This window comes from Peromyscus californicus, unplaced genomic scaffold (assembly GCF_007827085.1).
Source record: "Peromyscus californicus insignis strain IS unplaced genomic scaffold, ASM782708v3 Scaffold_6__1_contigs__length_162567912, whole genome shotgun sequence".
Lineage (NCBI taxonomy): Eukaryota > Metazoa > Chordata > Mammalia > Rodentia > Cricetidae > Peromyscus > Peromyscus californicus.
Window position 1 is genome coordinate 63,999,029 of NW_026294584.1, and position 19,714 is coordinate 64,018,742.

Consider the following 19,714-nt stretch of genomic DNA (forward strand, 5'->3'; position numbering starts at 1 on the left):
ACCTCAAGCTTGAGTGCTGGGATTAAAGGCTGTACCATCACACTTGGCTCAGTGCCCCTGCTTTTTAAGTGTCATGGGCCTTTTCTTTTTCTTTTTTTCCTAAGGATTTGTTTATTTTTATTTTCTGTGTATTAGTGTTTGCCTGCTTGTATGTATGTGCATCACATGCGTACCTGGTGCCTGTGGAGGCCAGAAGGGGGTGTCTTATTGCCTGAAAATGGAGTTGTAGCCAGTTGTGAGGCACTACCTGAATCCTGGGAACCAAAGCAGGTTCTCTGCAAGGGCAGCCAGTGCTCTTAATGGCTGAGCCATCTCTCCGGCTCCTTCAGTAGAGCTGCTGGAGAGATTACTGCAAGCCTCTTTCTAGGTGTCAGGACACAGGCACCCTAGCTCTACACCTCAGCCTTCTCTGAGAATAGGACAAACAGCCATCTGTCTCCTCCTCTAAGGCAAACAACTCTTTAAGCGAGGACACTGAGCTTACCCACCTAGGAGGCAATCACATACTGAAATCTGGAGGGGGAAAACAGTACGCTAGACTGTTAGTTAAGTGCCTCACTCGGGACACTTGTGCACAACACCCATTGGAAACCGAGATGCCGCTCGGGGCTTCAAAATCACCTCCAGGGGGGCGTGGGTACTGGAGGGAGGCTTTAGGAAAGTTTACTAGTAAACTGGATCCCGGCCACTGACCAATTGGTAAAGAGCGACTGGACCTTGGACAGCCACCAAGCTGAGTGCTGGTGTAGGCGGCAGCACCGTGGACAGCGCCAAGCACCGCCGCTCGGGGAGCCAGGGGCGGGGAGAGGCGGCTTCATCAGCTGATGCCTTACGTAGCGCTGGATCCCCACTTTGCTAAGGCCGGTCCGGGTGGGCGCGCCAGCGTGCGTTTTCGGAGTAGCAACCCCAGGCATGGTGGAGAGAGGCCAGCGTAGAGCAGAAGACCATCTCTAGAAAGCAGGTACCTGCGTGGCTTCTTCAGCATCCGGCTGTTCCCCAGGGCGCCACTGCCCGGAGAAGGGGGTGGGGGAGCGGGCAGGGAGCAATCTTGGACCAGTGACTGTTCTGACGCACCAGCCGGCTTCCAGGAATCCACCGGGCAGAGACGAATCCAAGGATGCTCTGCTGCTGGCGACCAGACAGCGGTCTCCGCCGAGGTGAGGAAACGCAGGCATGTGATAGATTAAGCGAGCCCTGGCTTCTAGACTCAGCCCCTTGAGTCCGCTTTCCAAATCCCTAAGGATACAGAGACTGTGCGGCTTGCAGCCTAGCTCCTCTCTGCCACGTCTCTTCCAGACTCTCACTGATTGGAGATTGGGGTCAGGGTGACAGGCTCTTGACAGAAACCTCTCCACTAGTCAGTGGTCGCAAACATCTCTATATTGACTCCGGTGGGCTCGGTGGCTACACTGAATCTGAACGCAGGTGTCCTGGACCAGCGATGGATCTGCCTGTAAACTTGACCTCCTTTTCCCTCTCCACTCCCTCTTCTTTGGAACCCAATCGCAGCCTGGGTGCGGAAGACCTGCGCCCTAGTCGGCCCTTTCTCTCAGTTTTCCGAGTGCTAGTTCTGACCTTGCTAGGCTTTCTAGCCGCGGCCACGTTTGCTTGGAACCTGCTGGTGCTGGCCACCATCCTCAGGGTACGCACCTTCCACCGCGTCCCACACAACCTGGTGGCGTCTATGGCCATCTCGGATGTGCTGGTGGCTGCGCTGGTCATGCCACTGAGTCTGGTGCACGAGCTGTCCGGGCGCCGCTGGCAGCTGGGCCGGCGGCTGTGCCAGCTGTGGATAGCGTGTGACGTGCTCTGCTGCACAGCCAGCATCTGGAATGTGACAGCCATAGCCCTGGACCGCTACTGGTCGATCACACGCCACCTGGAGTACACACTCCGTGCCCGCAAGCGCGTCTCCAACGTGATGATCGCGCTCACCTGGGCACTCTCTGCGGTCATCTCTCTGACCCCGCTACTCTTCGGCTGGGGGGAGACGTACTCTGAGCTCAGCGAGGAGTGCCAGGTCAGTCGCGAGCCTTCCTACACCGTGTTCTCTACCGTGGGCGCCTTCTACCTGCCGCTGTGCGTGGTGCTCTTCGTGTACTGGAAGATTTACAAGGCCGCGAAGTTCCGCGTGGGCTCCAGGAAGACCAACAGCGTCTCCCCCGTTCCCGAAGCTGTGGAGGTGGGTGCTACAAGGATCGCTAAAAATACTTCACTTGCATCTGCAAAGGCTTTCTTCTCGGCAGACCTCCCCCGAAGTCTATGGAAGGTGAAACTCTCCAGTTTAGGAAGACGTAGGCAAGGGAGGGCGCAAGCGCCAGAGACTACCTTTGCTTTAAGCTCTGAATTACAGAGTCCCTCCCGTGTTGAGTGTCTGGTGGGTTGTTTTCTTATGTGGAAGACGTAGGGTTTGTGATCGTATCCTATCGGGTCCACTTTGGCACTAAAGCTCTGTGGATGGACAGCATTCCTTATAGAACATCTGGTGAAGCTGGTGTCTGGGGGACGTTGGCTCAGTACTGGGGGGGGCGGGGCGGGGAACGGAACGAAAAAACCTGCCTTTTTCTGCATTAGTAGTGAGGGAGCGTCCGAGGAGGGAAGATTAGAATGATTGACAGGATGATTGCCACACAGCAGGCACATCGGTTGTGTTGTGTTCTAGGCTCTTTTGCAAATTATTATTTCTAGGTTGTCATTTATCATTCTTCAGTGTCCTGTCTAATCATCCCCCCCCCCCAAGATTAAAGACAACTGTTTACTGTCATCTTGGTGCCTGTGTTTGGTGTCTGCTCTCCTTGCCTTATGGTTTGGACCACTGCCTTCTGGGCCTATTTACTGCAGCCCCATCAGACCATGGGCACTACTGAGGATCACCTGGCCTATCTGCTTTCCCTTTGAGTAATATGCAGGAAGAAATTCAAGTTTCAGAACAGATAGCTCCCCCAGCTCCCTATGGCTGGCATTTGAAGCAGACAATCTCTACAAGGAAGTCCAGCTTCCATCCTCTGCCACCCACAATTCCCTGTCTACCTCTCCTTAACTCCTGGAAATCTGACTTGGTGATTCAATGTTCTCAAACTCCAGGAAAAGGAGTCAGCTCCCTACCCATTGCTGAGGGCCTCACTTATGTACTGAAGTTAGATCAGACAAGAATACAGTCCCGGTTTTCTGTTGCTGGGCTCTGGGACAGCAGAATACTTTAACTGAATGTGCTGGGTGTGTTGTACTGGCTTGATGTAAAGGTAAGCCTAAGTAAATGGTGGTTCTTTGTGAAGACCTTGTCAGCGTGGCTGCATTCCTAGTCATTCAAGCTTAGGGCACAATAGATGGAGGAGGTAGAGGAAGGGGCAAAGGGAGACACGGCTCCCTGTTCCTCCATCTAGAGCAGTGGTCCTCCACCAAGGATGATGTCTGGACTGCCTGGTGATTCCTAATAGCACAGGACGGCCCCACAATGAAGAATTTCAAGGACCAGAATTCATTGAACTGAATTTTGGAAACTCTACTGTATCCACCAAAAAGCCCAGAACTAGGTTCTAAATAGCTTTAGGCAACTAAAGCTTGGGTTCCACCTCTGTTTCCCTGGTAACGGAATGCTTTGCTCTTCCTTGGAATTTAAATTACCGTAAAAAAAAAAAAAAAGGGTGAAGGTTGTTCTGTCTCTAGCCTGAGTGGAGACCTGGCATTTCAAGCAGCCAAAAAGGAGGTGGAAGGGATAAATTACCCCTAATGAGACAATGTACTGTTCCTTTCCAAAGGCCTCTTCTCTGGCGCAGCCCCTTTCAGAATCTGCCTGGTGTAACTTGGCCCGTTTTCTTCTTTTCATCTATTTCCCTTTCTTTCAGACACTGGCCAAAGGCCAAGTGTGCTGTCCCTGGTTCTCGGGCTGTCTCACGTTCTCTCTGAACTCCCTCTCTTCTCCCTGGGGCCGCTTGCTCCCTGAGCAGCATGGCTCTTTCTCTCCCTTGTCCCCATTTCCCATCCCCTGGCAGCTGCGGAGAGTCACAGCTTCCCCGCCCTGTTGTTTTTCTTTTAAACTCCAATAAAATTATCCCCAACTTCCTTTCTAGTCTGCTTCTAAATTCTTTTATGAATGAGTGATGAGATTGACAGTCTAAAAGGTGAGCCTCAGTTTCCCCAGGAACACACTCAGACTCCAATTATGAACCCCTTTGGGTGTTCTTGGTCTCATTAATAAAATAACTTAGGAATAGACTCAAATGGAAACACAAAGACAATTTTAGAATTTGAAAGAAAATCTCGAAGGCAGGCAAGCCTTAAAACCTCAGCCGCTGCCGGGCAGCACTCGGGAGGCAGAGCCAGGCGGATCTCTGTGAGTTCGAGGCCAGCCTGGGCTACAGAGCGAGATCCAGGACAGGCTCCAAAGCTACACAGGGAAACCCTGTCTCAACCCCCCCCCAAAAAAAAAACAAAAACAAAAAACAAAAAACAACTCAGCCACTGCCCAGAGAAGGAGGAGAGGAAGGGAAAAGTCATTCAGTTGAAGCCTGTTGTAGAGATGGGACGAAAGGTGGACAGGAGGCCACGGGGTGGGGAGGAGGCTTTAGGAAGATTAAGGAAGTCCAAAATGTTGGGGGAGGGAGCCCAAAGCGTTAAGGAAAGCACGATTAGAAAAGAGACAAAGGAGAAGAGAAGACGTTGCACTTAGAAAAGGAGCCAAACACTGTGGTTGTGGTCCATGAGCTACTGTGTGGGGACTCGGGGAAGAAAATCTCAGTACCTCATTAAAGGACTGATTACTTCACCTACCTCTGCAGCATAGCTTAAGGAAGCCTCAGTTCCTAGGCGTGGTTTCTTGGCCAAGTGAATGATCCTGCTCAACTGAATGTTAGGTCTCCATTCAGGCCAGAGACTCCAGTCTCTTGATCACTTTTTCCCCCCTACTCTAACAACAGGGAGATGCTGGGTAGGTCCATTAGTGATTGGGGGTTGGGGCTCATTACAAGTAGTAACAGAGGACCACCAGTCAAAGGAACAAAGCTTTGATGACTGAACTGAGGCTGGGGAGCATGGCTCAGTCAGTGTGTACTTTTTTTTTTTTTTAATTTAAAAACATTTCTCGGGGAACTGGAGAGATGGCTCAGTTGTTAAGAGCATCCGCAGTTCTTCCAAATAACCTCAGTGGGATTTTCAGCACCCACATCTATAACTCAAGTTCCAGGGGATCAAATGCCCTCTTCTGGCCTCTGGGGGCACTGCATGCACGTGGTACACAGACATAGACGGAGGCAAAACTCTCAGATATTAAATAATTAAAAACAAGCATTTTGCAAGTGTCCACGGCGGCCAGAAGAGGGTGCCGGGTCCCCTCCAGCTCTCTGTGGACTGATCTTCTCTTCTCCTTCCTAGTGCAGGGACTAGAGGTGTAACTCATCATACCCAGTTTATTTGGTGCTCAAGATTGTATCTGGGGCTTGCGCATGCTGTAAGCATGCTACCAACTGAACTAAATCCCTAGCCTCAGTACATTTTTAAAAATTTTATATGTACAGGTGTTTGTCTATATGTATATCTGTGTACCACATGTGTGTCTGGTGTCTGTGGAGGCTAGAAAAGGGTGTTGGATCCCCTAGAACTGAAGTTAGAAATGGTTGTGAGCTGCCTTGTGGACACTGGGATTTAACCGGGGTCCTCTGGAAAAGGATCCAGTGCTTTTAACCACTGAGCTATCTCTCCAGCCCCCTTGGTACACTGTTATCAGTGTAAAAGGACAGGTTTCTGGGGGCTCTCATGCAGCTGCATGAGTGCATTGGGCTGCAGTTCCTCTTGCTTGTGGGGTGTCTACAGGGACTCCAGGCCCCTTGCTGCCTTTTCGGTAATGCTCTGGTCTATAGTGTAAGCATTCTTAGCTACAGTCTCATCCCGAGTGGTAGCACACTCGTTAGGAAACAGCCAATACTCACTGAACTCTAGGAGAGTCACAGACGGAAGGGCTGTCTTCTCACCACCGGCACCCACATTCTCTCAAACCTTTGAGAAATGTGCTGCATAGCCGCAGCTTGGTCTTTCATTTGCTCTTTCTTTATCACCTGGCACAAACGAATCATTTTGTCTATCCATTATTTGTTTATGGTAGGGTCTTCCTATATAATACGGGCTAGCCTGGAATTCCTTATGTAGCCCAGGTTGGCCTTAACCTTGAAAATCTTCCTTCCTTAGCCTCCAAAATAGATTACAGCACATACTATGCCCAGCAACAAAGTATTTTGTTAAAGAAAAATTTCCCTAGGTTTACTATTTTAAATTTACTGCAAACCAGGTTACCTTTGCCTTTCAGATGTCTTGTCTTTTCATTGTTTTACATTTTGTGTGTGTGTGCCTCCGTGCACACATGTAAATCAGAAGACAACTGGTCGGAGTTGGTTCTGTTTCCAACCCGTGTATTCCAGGGCTCAGACTTAGGTCATAAAGGTTGGCGGCAAATGTCTTTACCTGTTGAGCCAACCAGCCATTCTCAGGTAATTTTTATTTCATTTAGTTTTTAAATTATTTTATTTTATGTGTTATAGGTGTTTTGCCTGCATATGTGTATGTATACCATGTGTGTGCCCAGTGCATGCAAAGTCCAGAAGAGAACGTTAGATTCTCTGGAATTGAAGTTACAAATAGTATTGGTCTGCTATATGTGCTGAAATCAAACCCAGGTCTTTTGGTTGAGTGGTTATATATATATATATATGTGTGTGTGTGTGTGTGTGTGTGTGTGTGTGTGTGTGTGTGTGTGTGTGTGTGTTTTGAGACAGGGTCTCTCTATGTATCCCTGGCTGTCCTGGAACTCACTGTGTAGACCAGGCAGGCCTCAAATTTGGAGACCTGCCTGCCTCTGCCTCCTCAGGGCTAGGATAAAAGGGGTGGAGCCATCACACCTAGCTGAGCAGCTAGTGCTCTTAACTGCTGAGCCGGCTCTCCAGCCCATCCCCAAGTAACTTTTAAATTATATACCAAATGAGTTAACTTTCTATAGTGTGAGGGTTAAAGGTAGCTTTAACTCAGTACAAGCAGGGCATCCACAGTTAGAAGGATGGGGACTTAGTGGGTGATTATGTCCCCATTGGAATGACTTTAGTAAGCAGATTTTGGATAGTGACTTTGTTTATCAGTTAATATGAGATATTTTATTTATTTATTTATTTATTCATTCATTTATTTATTTATTTTTGAGACAGGGTTTCTTTGTGTAACAGTCCTAGCTGTCCTGGAACTCACTCTGTAGACCAGGTTGGCCTCGAACTCACAGAGATTCACCTGCCTCTACTTCCCAAGTGTTGGGATTAAAAGCATACACCACCACCACCTGGCAATTATTTTTATTTTTAATTTTTTTTTTTTTTGGTCTTTTGAGACAGGGTTTCTCTGTGTAGCTTTGCGCCTTTCCTGGATCTCACTCTGTAGACCAGGCTGGCCTCAAACTCACAGAGATCTGCCTGGCTCTGCCTCCCGAGTGCTGGGATTAAAGGCGTGCACCACCACTGCCCGGTTTATTTTTAATTTTTTATTAATTAATCAATTAATTTTTTTGCCAGCCCAATCACAGTTTCTCCTCCCTCCCTCCCTCTTCCCCTCCCAGTCCCTCTCCCAAGCTCCCCCATCCACTCCCTCTCTCTTTCCTTCAGAAAAAGGCAGGCCTGCCATGGATACTAGCCATCCATGCCATATCCAGTTACAGCAAGACTAGGCACCTCCTGTCCTAGTAAGGCTGGATGAGACAACCCAGCAGGAGGAGAGGGTGTTAAGAGCAGGAAACAGAGTCAGAGACAGTCTCTGCTCCCTCTGCCACGAGTTCCCACTATCTGGGACTATGGAGGTCCAGCCCCTCAATAATCCCCTCCCAGGGTCCAGAAAGAATCTACAACCAGCTGATAATTTAATCTTTGATGATATATAACAAATCTAGGTACATGAAACTCCTTGGTCCATACACTTTATTATTCTGTGTTGGTCCTTTCTCTACACAGCTTCTATTCTGCTCTCATGCCTAGCTCCTTTCTTGCCTGATTTCTCTCTACATTTATCCGCTGACTTGATTCTCTTATCTTGGTTTTGCCCCATCTGGGTTCTCATCCATCTAGTTCTTTTCCATCTTAGCTTCTCTCCCATCTCCTTCTCTCTCATTTTGTTCTTCCCCATCTGGCTCTTCCCCATCTTCCATCTCATTCCTCTAGTACTCTCTTTCAGCCCTTCAATCTAGTTCTTCCCCATCTCAGTTCATTCCTTTCCAGTCCTTACCATCTGGTTCTTCCATTCTCTTTTTTCCCCTCTCTCTCCTCCTCTCAGTCTCCTTATTCTCTCAGTTCTCCCCAAGTCTCTCAGAAATCCAGTTATAAACCCAAGCAATAGCAATCTTCTGGCAGAGCAAGGTCACCAGGCTTGAATTCTTGCAGGGTCATAAAGGCAGATAAGAGTTTTCCCCAGGCAGTGACCACCAGGCTTTCTTTTACAATCCAAAATGGGAGTGGTAAAGGAGGAGGTCAACTGAGAACTAATGATCGGTTAGTATATCAAAAAGGGAATTTATGTGCTCAATCTACATTCCTAGAAGTGGTTAGGTGAGAAGTTAGGAGTCTACAATGTTAGTAATAGAAAAGGAGGGTCTCAGGTTGCACAAGAAATAAGGCTATCCGCCCGACCTAGGGAACAGGCGTTGTTTCCACAAGGGTGTTACCTTAGTTCAGGAGATTGTTTGGCCTTGGATGCTTGATAGGTATTTTAGATAAATACACTGTTAGGAGTTCTTGGAAGCAAGTATTACAAGAAAATCACTATAGGAACCAGTTAATATATATACAAAAGCTAAAATATCACCAAGACTTCTTAAGCCATGGCTTGACCTTCGGAAAAGTCCTTGACTTTTCCAAGTAGTAGCCTTTGTGATAGTAGCTGAATTCCATTACATTTTCCTGCAGCTTGCAGCATCCCATGAGAAGACCAAGCCACACAATTGCAACACATGTGCAGAGGGCCCATGTAATTTCTCTGGTTGGTGGTTCAGTCTCCGTGAGCCCTCAAGAGCCCAGGTTAGTTGACTCTGTGTTTTCCCATGGTGTCCTTGGCCCCTCTGGCTTGCATAATCCTTCCTCCCACTCTTCCACAGGATTTCCTAAGGTCCATCTAATGTTTGGCTTTGGGTCTCTGCACCTGTTTCCATCAGTTGCTGGGTGAAGGTTCTCTATTGACAGTTGGGCTAGGCAGCAGTCTGTGAATATAGCAGAGCATCATTAGGAATCATTTCATTGACTTCTTTTTTTCTTTTTTGCCAGTCATGTTTGGTTCTATCCTAGGACTCTGTCCAGTCTCTGGGTTCTGGCCCTCCAGGCATTGTCAGAGGTGGGCTCCCTTTGATAGTATGGGTCTCAAGTTAGACCAGTCATTGGTTGGCCACTCCCATTATTTCTGCACCACCTTTGTCCCACCATATCTTACAGGCAGGACAAATTGTAGGTCAGAGATTATATGCCTGGGTTGGGGTCCCAATCCCTCCACTGGAGATCTTGTCTAGTTACAGGAGGTGACCAGTTCAGGCTCCATATCCCCCATTACTCAGAGTCTTAGCAAGGGTCACCCTCATAGATTCCTGGGAGTTTCCACTGCACTCAGTTTCTAGCTTGAGATATTGATTCTTTTAAGGTGCCTTCTGCTAATAGATTATGAAAGATATAGATAAGTGATAGATGACAGTGGTAGATGATAGATAATAGATGACAGATAATTGATACATGGTAGATATAAAGAGATGAAAGACAGATAGACAACTGATAGATAATCTATTAGTACATGGGTCTTAATCTAGTCTCCCACATCTCTGGGTACAGAGGCTTAGTCAGGTGTATCCAGAAAACCTTATCTCATACAGATCGCTGGCCTTTACTTTTTAAGGCTATTTGGAAATATCTAGCCTCATATCGAGTATTTTATAAGTTGCTAGGTTTATTGTTCCATTTACTTCTTATTTTTTAGTCCCTTTATTGAAAGAAAAGACTGAGGTGGCAAATGCCTTTAATTCTAGTACTTGGAAGGCAGAGGCAGGAAGATCTCTGTGAGTTCGAGGCCAGACTGGTCTGCATAGTGAGTTCCAGGACAGTCATGGCTACACAGAGAACCCAGTCTCAAAAAGACAAACAAAAAAAGAAAGAGAGAGAGGGAGAGAGAGAGAGAGAGAGAGAGAGAGAGAGAGAGAGAGAGAGAGAGAAAGGAAGGAAGGAAGAAAGGAAGGAAGAAAGGAAGAAAGGAAGGAAGGAAGGAAGGAAGGAAGAAAGAAAGAAAGAAAGAAAGAAAGAAAGAAAGAAAGAAAGAAAGAAAGAAAGAAAGAAAGAAAGAAAGAAAGAAAGAAAGAAAGAAAGAAGGAGAAGAAGACTGGGCTTCAGCAAAGGCTTTATTCCATCAGCCGTGGGCTTCCGTTCCACACAAATGCTGCATGAATGCTAAACCTATTCTCTGTCTTTGTTTGCTTTGCAATTTTGCACCTTTGTTCAGTCATCCCATGCAAGAGAAGCTTCTGAAAGTACCTTATGTAATCCATATTCTATCTTTATCTTTGTGTTTAAATTTCCACAATTGGCTTAGATAACTCTTTTCCTCTCTGTCCTCCTTTTAAATATTTCCAAATCTGAAGAGATGTCAACTCAGGCTGTGACAGATCCTGGTAATATTGTTTGTTTGATAGTCTAATTAAATTCTGAATTCCATAACACATTTCTGCCCTTTTCTCTGAAGTTTAGGAAAAAATTTCCCTTATGCCCCTGACTCTGGTATAGGCTTTGAATTTATAGTTTATAGATCTGACTTTATATCTAGTGAGTTTACAGAATGCTTCAATTTTTCATGAACAAAAAATCTTGAAGAAAGGGCAGTTCACTTAGGAAGTTGATAGAGCTCCCAGAACATGCTAGAGAGAGACCCCAAGTGGGCAATGTTGTAGGGCCTCTGGATATCAATTAAACAAACTAACTGGGACTAGACAGAGATGGCTCGGTGATTAAGAGTACTTGCTGTTCTTGTAGAGGACCTGAGTTCAATCCTGGCACTCATATCTGGCAGCTTACAACTCTGAGAGCACCGGCATGTAGATGCACATTCGCACGCATGCACACAAAATGAATCTTTAAAACAAAAAAGCATGCAACTGTAGATGCTGCAAGTTAATTGCACAGCATGGTGGTGTTTGCCAGTATTGCACTCTGACACCAACTACACCTTATCCCAAGATCTAATCCAAGACCCAACAGCAGACTTGTAGCTGAGGCTCTAGTTACTTGAAGCAAACACCTCAATATGGTGATCTGGCACAAAGACGTCCTTATTTGCAAATTCTGGGATAGCAATAGGAGCCCAGGGGGCCAGCAGGAACCCAAGGAACCAGGAGTGCCTGAACAAAAGGTACCTGGAGCTGGGGTCCAGTGAATGCCTTTTGGTGGGGAAATATCATGGCAGGTCCTAGAATTGGTCTCAGTGTTACCTTTAAAACTGGCTAAGGGTGGCACAGCTGTGACCCAAAGGCTGAGATGAAAAGAACTAGTGAATCAATGGCCTAGGCAGTAAAAACAATGTAATATGAAGTCTAAAATAGGTCTTTTAATAAAAAAAAAGAACCCAGAGCCAGATATTGGTGTAAATGTTGAACGATCAGAGAGACAAAGGAACATACCACAGCCACGTCTCACCTTGCCAACTCCATGAACCCTCTGAATGTCTCTGAAGCTCTCCAGCCGAAAAGCCTTTAGTTCCTGTCTCCTCGCGCCTTATATACCTTTCTCCCCCCAGCTGTATTACTTACTTCCTAGTACTGGGATTAAAGGCATGTGCCTCACTGCCTGGCTCTGTTTCTCTCATAGACTGAGTCAATCTCATGTAGTCCAGGGTGGCTTTCAACTCGCAGAGATCCAGATGGATCTCTGCCTCCTGAGGATTAAAGGTGTGTGCCACTAGTGCCTGGCTTCTATGTTTAATCTAGTGGCTTGTTCTGTTCTCTGATCTTAAGGCAAATTTTATTAGAGTACACAATATATCACCAAAGAGAAATCCCGTCATCCCTAACTGTTCTTAGGAGAAGGGAAATCATGATTATCTCAATGAATTCAGAATGATCGGGCTCAGGGTGGGTGGTCATTCTGCGGGGCAGAGGCCAACGTCATCTGTAGAATGTGAGTACTCAAAATGATTGGTTCTCAGAGTCAGGTTTCTAGGGTGACTCTGACTTGATTGGCTGGCTCCTGAGTGAAGGCTGATGATTACTGGCTTGTTTATAAGCATGTGCTCTGGGAACTGCATTGTCCTTGATCAGAGGAAGAGGTTTAGATAACCAGCAAGCCTCCTTGTTACCATAGCTACAGCACAAGCAGTCTGTCCCTGAGTCACCACCATGGAGAGCCTTCTTCTAATCTGGGAATCTGTTTCTTGAGTGTTCTGGCAGGTCCAGGTGACCTGTCTTGCAAATCAACTGAACCCACCCTTTAGAGCTGAAAGTCTCTGTCCCCCAACTTCAGCACCACAAAGCAGTGGAAAGAGCATGCTAGATTTGCAGTAAAATCATAAACAATTATTTAGCATATCAATATTTTTAAAAACAAAACAAACAAACAAAACCCAAGAGCTTTGGCAAGTGGTACTTGTCCCCAAATAACTCAGTTTTGAAAGACAAAAGGCTGGTAAAGCTGGAAATTTTCTTTGAGTCTGAAATTGTGCAGCACCTTTTCTAAGTGTGTGTCAGAGTTGAGAGGATCTGGCTTGACTGCTCACTCTGTGTTAGCCTCATTCTCTCTTCCTGAGATCTGCTAATGAGTGCGCTAAACTCTTACGGCAATTGGTACAGGTCATTCTACAGACCCAGTTAAGTGCTTCATTGTAGCCATTGATTGGCAGAGAGCAGACAGCCAAGGTCTGGAAGGCAGGGTGAGCACACAAACCTGGAAACAAGAGAAAGTGGAAACTCTTCAAACAGCCAGGATCTCCTACCAATGAACCTGACAGCTCCGTGGACAGTGATTTCAATCATTGAGCTCACTTGTGGGGGACAGGGGAGGTGCTGGTGTTGAACACAGCACCAGAACATGGCCTGGGAGAAGGATCCATGTTTCACATGGAAGTGTGTCCTGGTTAGTTGACATCACCTGGAGTGACCTGGGGAGAGGGAACCTCAACTGAGACACTGCCCAAATCAGATTGCCCTGTGGCCATGTCTGTGAGAGAGGGTCTTGACTGAAGAGTGATGTGGGAGGGTCCAGCCCACCGTGGGCAGCACCACGCCTAGGAAGGTGAGCATGGGCTGTGTGGGAAAGCTAGCTGAGCATGAGCCTGTGAGTCAGCAATCAGCACTCCTCTGTGGTTTCTGCTTTAGCTGCTGCTTAGGTCCTACCTTGACTTTCTCACTAATGAAGAGTGACCTGGAAGTGTAAACTGAAATCAACCCTTTCCTCTCCGAGTTGCTTTGGGTCATAGTGTTTAGCACAGCAACCGAAGGAAAACAGAATTTGGGGTGGGGGTGTGCTTTTCTGAGAAATATGGAGCTCTGTTACTAAACTCTGAAGAATTCCTGATGCAAAAACATGCCCCAGTGTTTCCATGTCTCCAGCACCCCTAGTATCACAGCACCCCATGTTTTCAGTGTCCCCACTGTTGCTATTACCCTCAGGTTGCCAGAAGTCCTGTGGCCACCAGCAATGCTCAGTTTGGCCCATGAAAATTAAAAGGAGTGATGAAGACCTCCTGAGGGAGGAAGAGTCAGAGGGAGGACCTCCTGGGAGTCCTGGGGGAGTCTGCTCTCTCCTTCTATCATGAAGTCTACGGTGATAGAACTCAGGTCATCAGGCTTGGCGGCAAGCACCTTTACCCACTGAGCCCCCATACCTGCTGTCTTAGTGAGGGTTTCTATTGCTGTGAAGAGACACCATGACCACAGCAACTCCTATAAAGGAAAACATTGAATTGGGTGGCTTATAGTTTCAGAGGTTTAGTCCATTATCATCATGGCGGGACATGGCGGTGTGCAGGCAGACATGGTGCTGGAGAAGAAGCTGAGAGTAGATAAGGAGCTACACCTTGATCCTGTAGGTAACAGGAAGTGCTCTGAGTGTCACACTGAGTGAAGCTTGAGCAAAGGAAACCTCAAAGCCCACCCCAACAGTGGGTCCTCTCTAATGCTGGGCAGCAACAGTAAGCCAACACCAGCTAGCCTCCAGATGGCAAAGGAAAATCACTGACCTCCACAGGGTGCCATGTAGCTGGCTGGGTTAGGGTACCTGGTATGAGAGATATGGTAAATGAATTTTCAGTCTTCACTATTTTGTTTATAATGAGCTCATTAGGATATATATATATAATATATATATATATATAATACACACACACACACACACACACACACTTTTTTTTGCCATTAAATTACCTTACAGAAGCAAATCAAGGGAAGGCTCTGCATTGGCTCATGGTCTGGGGGTGCAATCTATCAGGGCAGGGGGGTCATGGTGTCAGGAGCCTGAGGTAGCTGCTCACACTGTCTGTGCAGCTGGGAAGCAGAACAAGGCTGATGATGGTGCTCAGCTCACTCTGTCCTTTTATTTAGTCTGGGACCCCAGCCTATGGGATGGTGCCACCCACACTGAGGGTGTGTCTTCCCTCACAGACAAGCCTAGAAGTTAGCCTCCCGGGTGATTCGGACTCCACCCAGTTTGTGATCCTGTCTTCTGTGTCTTTGCCACCAAATCCACATGCCTCATGCTCTAGTTTCAGTTATGTTGCTGTGAGAAAGCACTCGGACCAAAAGCAACTTGGGAGAGGGGAGTTTCTATTTGAGCCTGTAACGCCAGACCACAGTCCATCATTGAGGGAAGTCAAGGCAGGAGCTTGAAGGCAGGCCTGCGTCCTAGCCCACACAGCATCACCTCTAACTGAGGAACACACTGCACAGCCCAAGAAGGACAGCAGGAGACATGGAGGATGCTTCTTGCTGGCTGGCTTGTAAGATGGCTTAGTCCAGTGGTTCTCAACTGTCCTAGTGCTGCGACCCTCTAGGACAGTTCCTCATGTTGTGGTGACCCCAACCATCAAATTATTTTCATTGCTACTTCATAACTGTAATTTTACTACTGTTATCCACCGTAATGTAAATATTTTTGGAGATAGAGGCTTGCCAAAGGGGTCACGACCCACAGGTTGAGAACTGCTGGTTGAAACTCAGCTGGTTTTATTATTATACCATTCAGGATGACTTGCCTAGGGATGATACTGCCCATAGTGGGCTGGGCAAACACAGACACAGACACACACACACACACACACACACACACACACACACACACACAGAGAGAGAGAGAGAGAGCCCACAGGCCCATCTGATCTAGGCAATTTCTCAGATGATTCTGCCCTATGCCAAGCTGACAAGTTGACAGCTAAAGCTAATCAAGACACCCCACATTCTGCTTATTTTTGCTGCCCCTTTAGCTGATGAGATAACCACAAACTCACTTGCATTGAACTCTGTGTTGCAGCATCCTCCCTTTTCTAAGATGCAGACCCCCTGACGCAGCCATTGCACTACTCTGCCCCTAGTTTATGGAATCCTCCACCTAAACTCCAACACTTCCTTTGGAGCAGCTTGTGGGGCTTAGGCCCACCCGTACCTGGGTTCAGCTTGACCACCACCTGGCGGGTTTGAAGAGTCTGTTCCTTACAAAGTGTCTGTTTGTACTTTGCAGGTGAAGGATGCTACTCAGCAGCCCCAGATGGTGTTCACAGTCCGCCATGCCACCGTTACCTTCCAGACAGAAGGGGACACGTGGCGGGAGCAGAAGGAGCAGAGGGCGGCCCTCATGGTGGGCATCCTCATCGGGGTATTTGTGCTCTGCTGGTTTCCTTTCTTTGTCACAGAGCTCATCGGTCCCCTGTGCTCCTGGGACATCCCTGCCATCTGGAAGAGCATCTTCCTGTGGTTGGGCTATTCCAACTCCTTCTTCAACCCGCTCATCTACACAGCCTTCAACAGGAGCTACAGCAGTGCTTTCAAGGTCTTCTTCTCTAAGCAACAGTGAGGGGCCATCTGGGAGTGCCTTCTTCCCGTAGCTCAGTGGACTGCCCTGTCCCATGAACCTTTGCAGTCTGCCCAGCAGTGCTGAGGACAAGATCCGTCTGCCAAGGGCACCAGGGTCACATCGGAGCTCAGCTCGCTTCACGTCTGTGCTCATGGGTTGGGAGTTGTCTTCTCCTGAAGGCTCTGGTGGCTTATGCCCCCAATTTGGGGACTCTCCCTCACTCTGTACCAGCAGCCACGGACCTGGCCCACAAAGTGCCCATTCCTCCTCTAAATTCACTCTAGCATGGCCAGGAGAAAAGTTGGCCAGAGCAGACAGGAGGGAGGAGAGAGGGAGTGAACCAGCAGGTAGAGAGAGGCAGAAAGAATGACAAGACCTAGAGCTGCCGGCGATCACACACACCTGTAAACCCAGCACTCAGGAGACTAAGGCAGGGCGATCTCAAATTTGAAGCCAGCTTGGGCTACATAATGGGTTCAAAACCAGCTTGGGCTATCTAAGGACAACAACAAAATACTCCGGTGAGGCTGTTGGCAGAGCAGCAGACCATACGGCCAAACTTCTCTGAGTAGCTAGTCATCATGTCAGACTTCTGCTCTGTGGTCCTAGAGTGTATACCCTAATACTTCTGAGTCCTTCCTGATATCTGACCACAAAATTCTGTCCCTAAACATAGCAAAGCCCAGTCCCACTTGTGAGGACAGTGATTGTTGTCTTTACTGTTTTGTTCATGATAAACACACACACACACACACACACACACACACACACACACACACACGCACGCACACGCACACACATACTGCAGAAAAGGACAGTTTCCAGTTAAAATCAACTCAGTCCATCATCTTGGAACTGGAAAAATGAAATATTTCCTTCCATTCTGAAACAACTGTTCACGAAAAAATAGAAAAAAAACTACTAATGTCACAGAATTTGTCAAAATTATTTATTTGCTGTGGGTTTTTCTTTGTGTAATTCCTTCAAATGTTTCTGGCCTTAGTGTTTCATCATCCCTGGATAAATAAGACTCCAGATTATTAATAGCTATGAACTGTTGACTTCTCAATACAGTTTCACAGTTGGTGACCACAAGGGTCTGTTTGTCCATCAGTAACATTCAGTAATAGGAGTGCTGGTCACTTTGCTGTTGTGGTTTTGTTGGTATATGAACCTGACCAATAGGCTGTAAGATTGGCAAACAAAGGTCACTTATGGCCTCTCTCAAGTTGGCAGTGTAACTGGCGAGTCTGGTAAAGACAGAGTGTTTACACGGTCACAGAAAACCTTGGCTGCACCCACACCTCCAAAGGCAGCCCGAGGGAGCTCTGAGAGCCTTAGCAAAACAGCTAAAGTGATAAACGGAACCCCGCCGTGCGTGCTGACTTTTCCCGCACACTGAGGGTGGAGGCATCAGAACCCACGGAGCTGTGGACCCCTCTCAGCACTTGGTTCTCAGCAAAATCCTGAGTGAGCAAAAGCACCCGTGCTTTAGGTCACAGCAGTGAGAAACATGCTGCCTTTACAGCCGTGGAGGGGCTGTTTCCTGAAGAATCCTCATCCAGGGTGTGGACCCTCAGAGCTGGCCGGGTGATGATGCCGGTGCAGAGAGCTGGTGTGTTTCTTCAGTTGACTGGAAGGGCAACAGCTCCATCCTTAAGACTTTTGGGGCTTGTTTGTTTTTTTTTGTTTGTTTGTTTGTTTTTGTTTTTGTTTTTGTTTTTGTTTTGTTTTGTTTTTGAGACAGGGTTTCTCTGTGTAACAGCTCTGGCTATCCTAGAACTCACTTTGTAGATCTGGCTGACTTCAAACTTGGAGAAATCCACCTTCCTCTGCCTCCTGAGTGCTGGGATTAAAGGCGTGCACTACCACCGCCTGGCTAAGAGTTTTTAAGTATTCATTTAGGTTTAAGACAGGGCCTCACTAAGTAGTCTTGGCTGTCCTGGAACCTACTCTATAGACTAGACTGATCTTAAACTCACAGAGAGCTACCTGCTTCTGCCTTTGCTGAAAAGGTGTGTACTATCATACCTGAATTTTTTAAATACAAAAATTCCCAATACTCTGGGGCCCATTTTCTGGGAGCAGCGGCCTGAACCAGTCACACATCCTACACTAAAGGACTGGGTCTAAGCCAGGCTGGAAATCGAACAGAATGGCTCACATATCCATGACTGTTCTCATAACCAGGGTTTGCTAAGTGTTTGAACAAAAGCTTCGCTTTTTGTTGTTTTTTTGTTTTCTGGCTTTAGTCAGATATAAGAAGTTTTTTGTTTTTGTTTGTTTTTTTGAGTCTGAGTCCTATGAAAACGATGCACATAGAATGTTCTAAACTGTGCAAATTCTGCACTGTGTCCTTCACTGTCCCCCTCAGCCTTTAGATGGAGGAAAGGAGGAGTGTGCTAGTTTCTCTCCACTTCTCTGTAGCTGCATGTGTAAAGATATCTAGCCACTAGCGACCGCCCACTCAGCTGCATGCTGAGATCCCGACAGTCACTTTAGCCCATGCTACCACCCGAAGGCTTCTGACTGCCACCACTTTTATCACCACACGGGGCAGCTTTGCCCATAGCACCTCAATTTAAGACAAACCTCTTACTCATCATTCAAAACGTCTACAAACTCTTGGGCAATAAAACTCCATTATATTCCATGTCCCGGATTCCTCAAGTGCACAAATTAAAACTGTGTATTGTAACATGAACGTACAGGCATATTATACTGTATATAATAAATTATACCCATCAACATTCCAAAATAGAAAATTTGTGATAATTTCTTTGTGGCTTTGACATGAAGTTATCTTGGATTTCCTGCAAAGACAACCTTTATACGAGAGCGTGAACGGATCTAGGGTGTTAGACAGCCAGCAGCGTGACTGTACACATGCTGAATGTGGAGTCCTGTCTGTACGAAAGCAATGCAATGGAGAACTTAACTGGGATCTCCTTGGATTTTTTCCTTACTTCTGTATATATCTTACTTGGCATACTAGACCCATAAATAGTTTAAAATACAGACTTACTTACTTCCTTATTTTCTCTGTCCCCAAGATCACCTGGAACCACGGGGATCACTGGGCATTATTGCTTTTCATTGTTATAATGGGAGATGTGTCTGTTGAGTGCCCACAAGTAAAGGAATGGGCACAGCATGTGGAATCCAGTGCAAACTGTACCATGTCTGTCTATTTGAGATTCCCGGTGGGATTTCTCATTCAGTCCCAAATTTCAATATTTATCTTACTGGTTTTTCTTAAAGGTTTATTTGAAGCTGGAGAGATGGCTCAGTGGTTAAGAGCACATACTACACTTGCAAATCACCTGAATTCTATTCCTAGCACCCACATCAGGTGACTCACAACCACATGTAACTCCATCTCTATGGGATCTGATACCTCCAGCCTGAGCAGGCACCTGTACACATACACACATGTGCTAACCTAATTTTCAAAACAATAAATATAATGATTTTTTAACCTTTAATTTTTATTTTATTTGTATGATTGTCTACTATGTGGATGCAGTGCCTGAGTAAGCCAGAAGAGGGGACCAAATCTCCTGGGACTAGAGTTACAGATGGCTGTAAGCCACCATGTGGGTATTGGGAACTGAACTCAGGTCCTCTGGAAGAGGAGCTAGTACTCTTAACCACTGAGCCATCTCCAGCCCCAA

At 46.9% G+C, this 19,714-nt stretch overlaps 1 protein-coding gene across 1 annotated transcript; it reads left to right on the forward strand.

Annotated features, from left to right (window-relative positions):
* The first annotated feature begins 183 nt into the window (after positions 1 to 183).
* Positions 184 to 19,518, forward strand: Htr5a (5-hydroxytryptamine receptor 5A). The gene is made up of 2 exons (XM_052720500.1): positions 184 to 2,182; positions 15,708 to 19,518. Exons 1-2 carry the CDS (start codon positions 1,442 to 1,444, stop codon positions 16,038 to 16,040), a joined length of 1,074 nt encoding a protein of 357 aa, XP_052576460.1. The 5' UTR covers positions 184 to 1,441; the 3' UTR covers positions 16,041 to 19,518.
* The last annotated feature ends 196 nt before the right edge of the window (positions 19,519 to 19,714 follow it).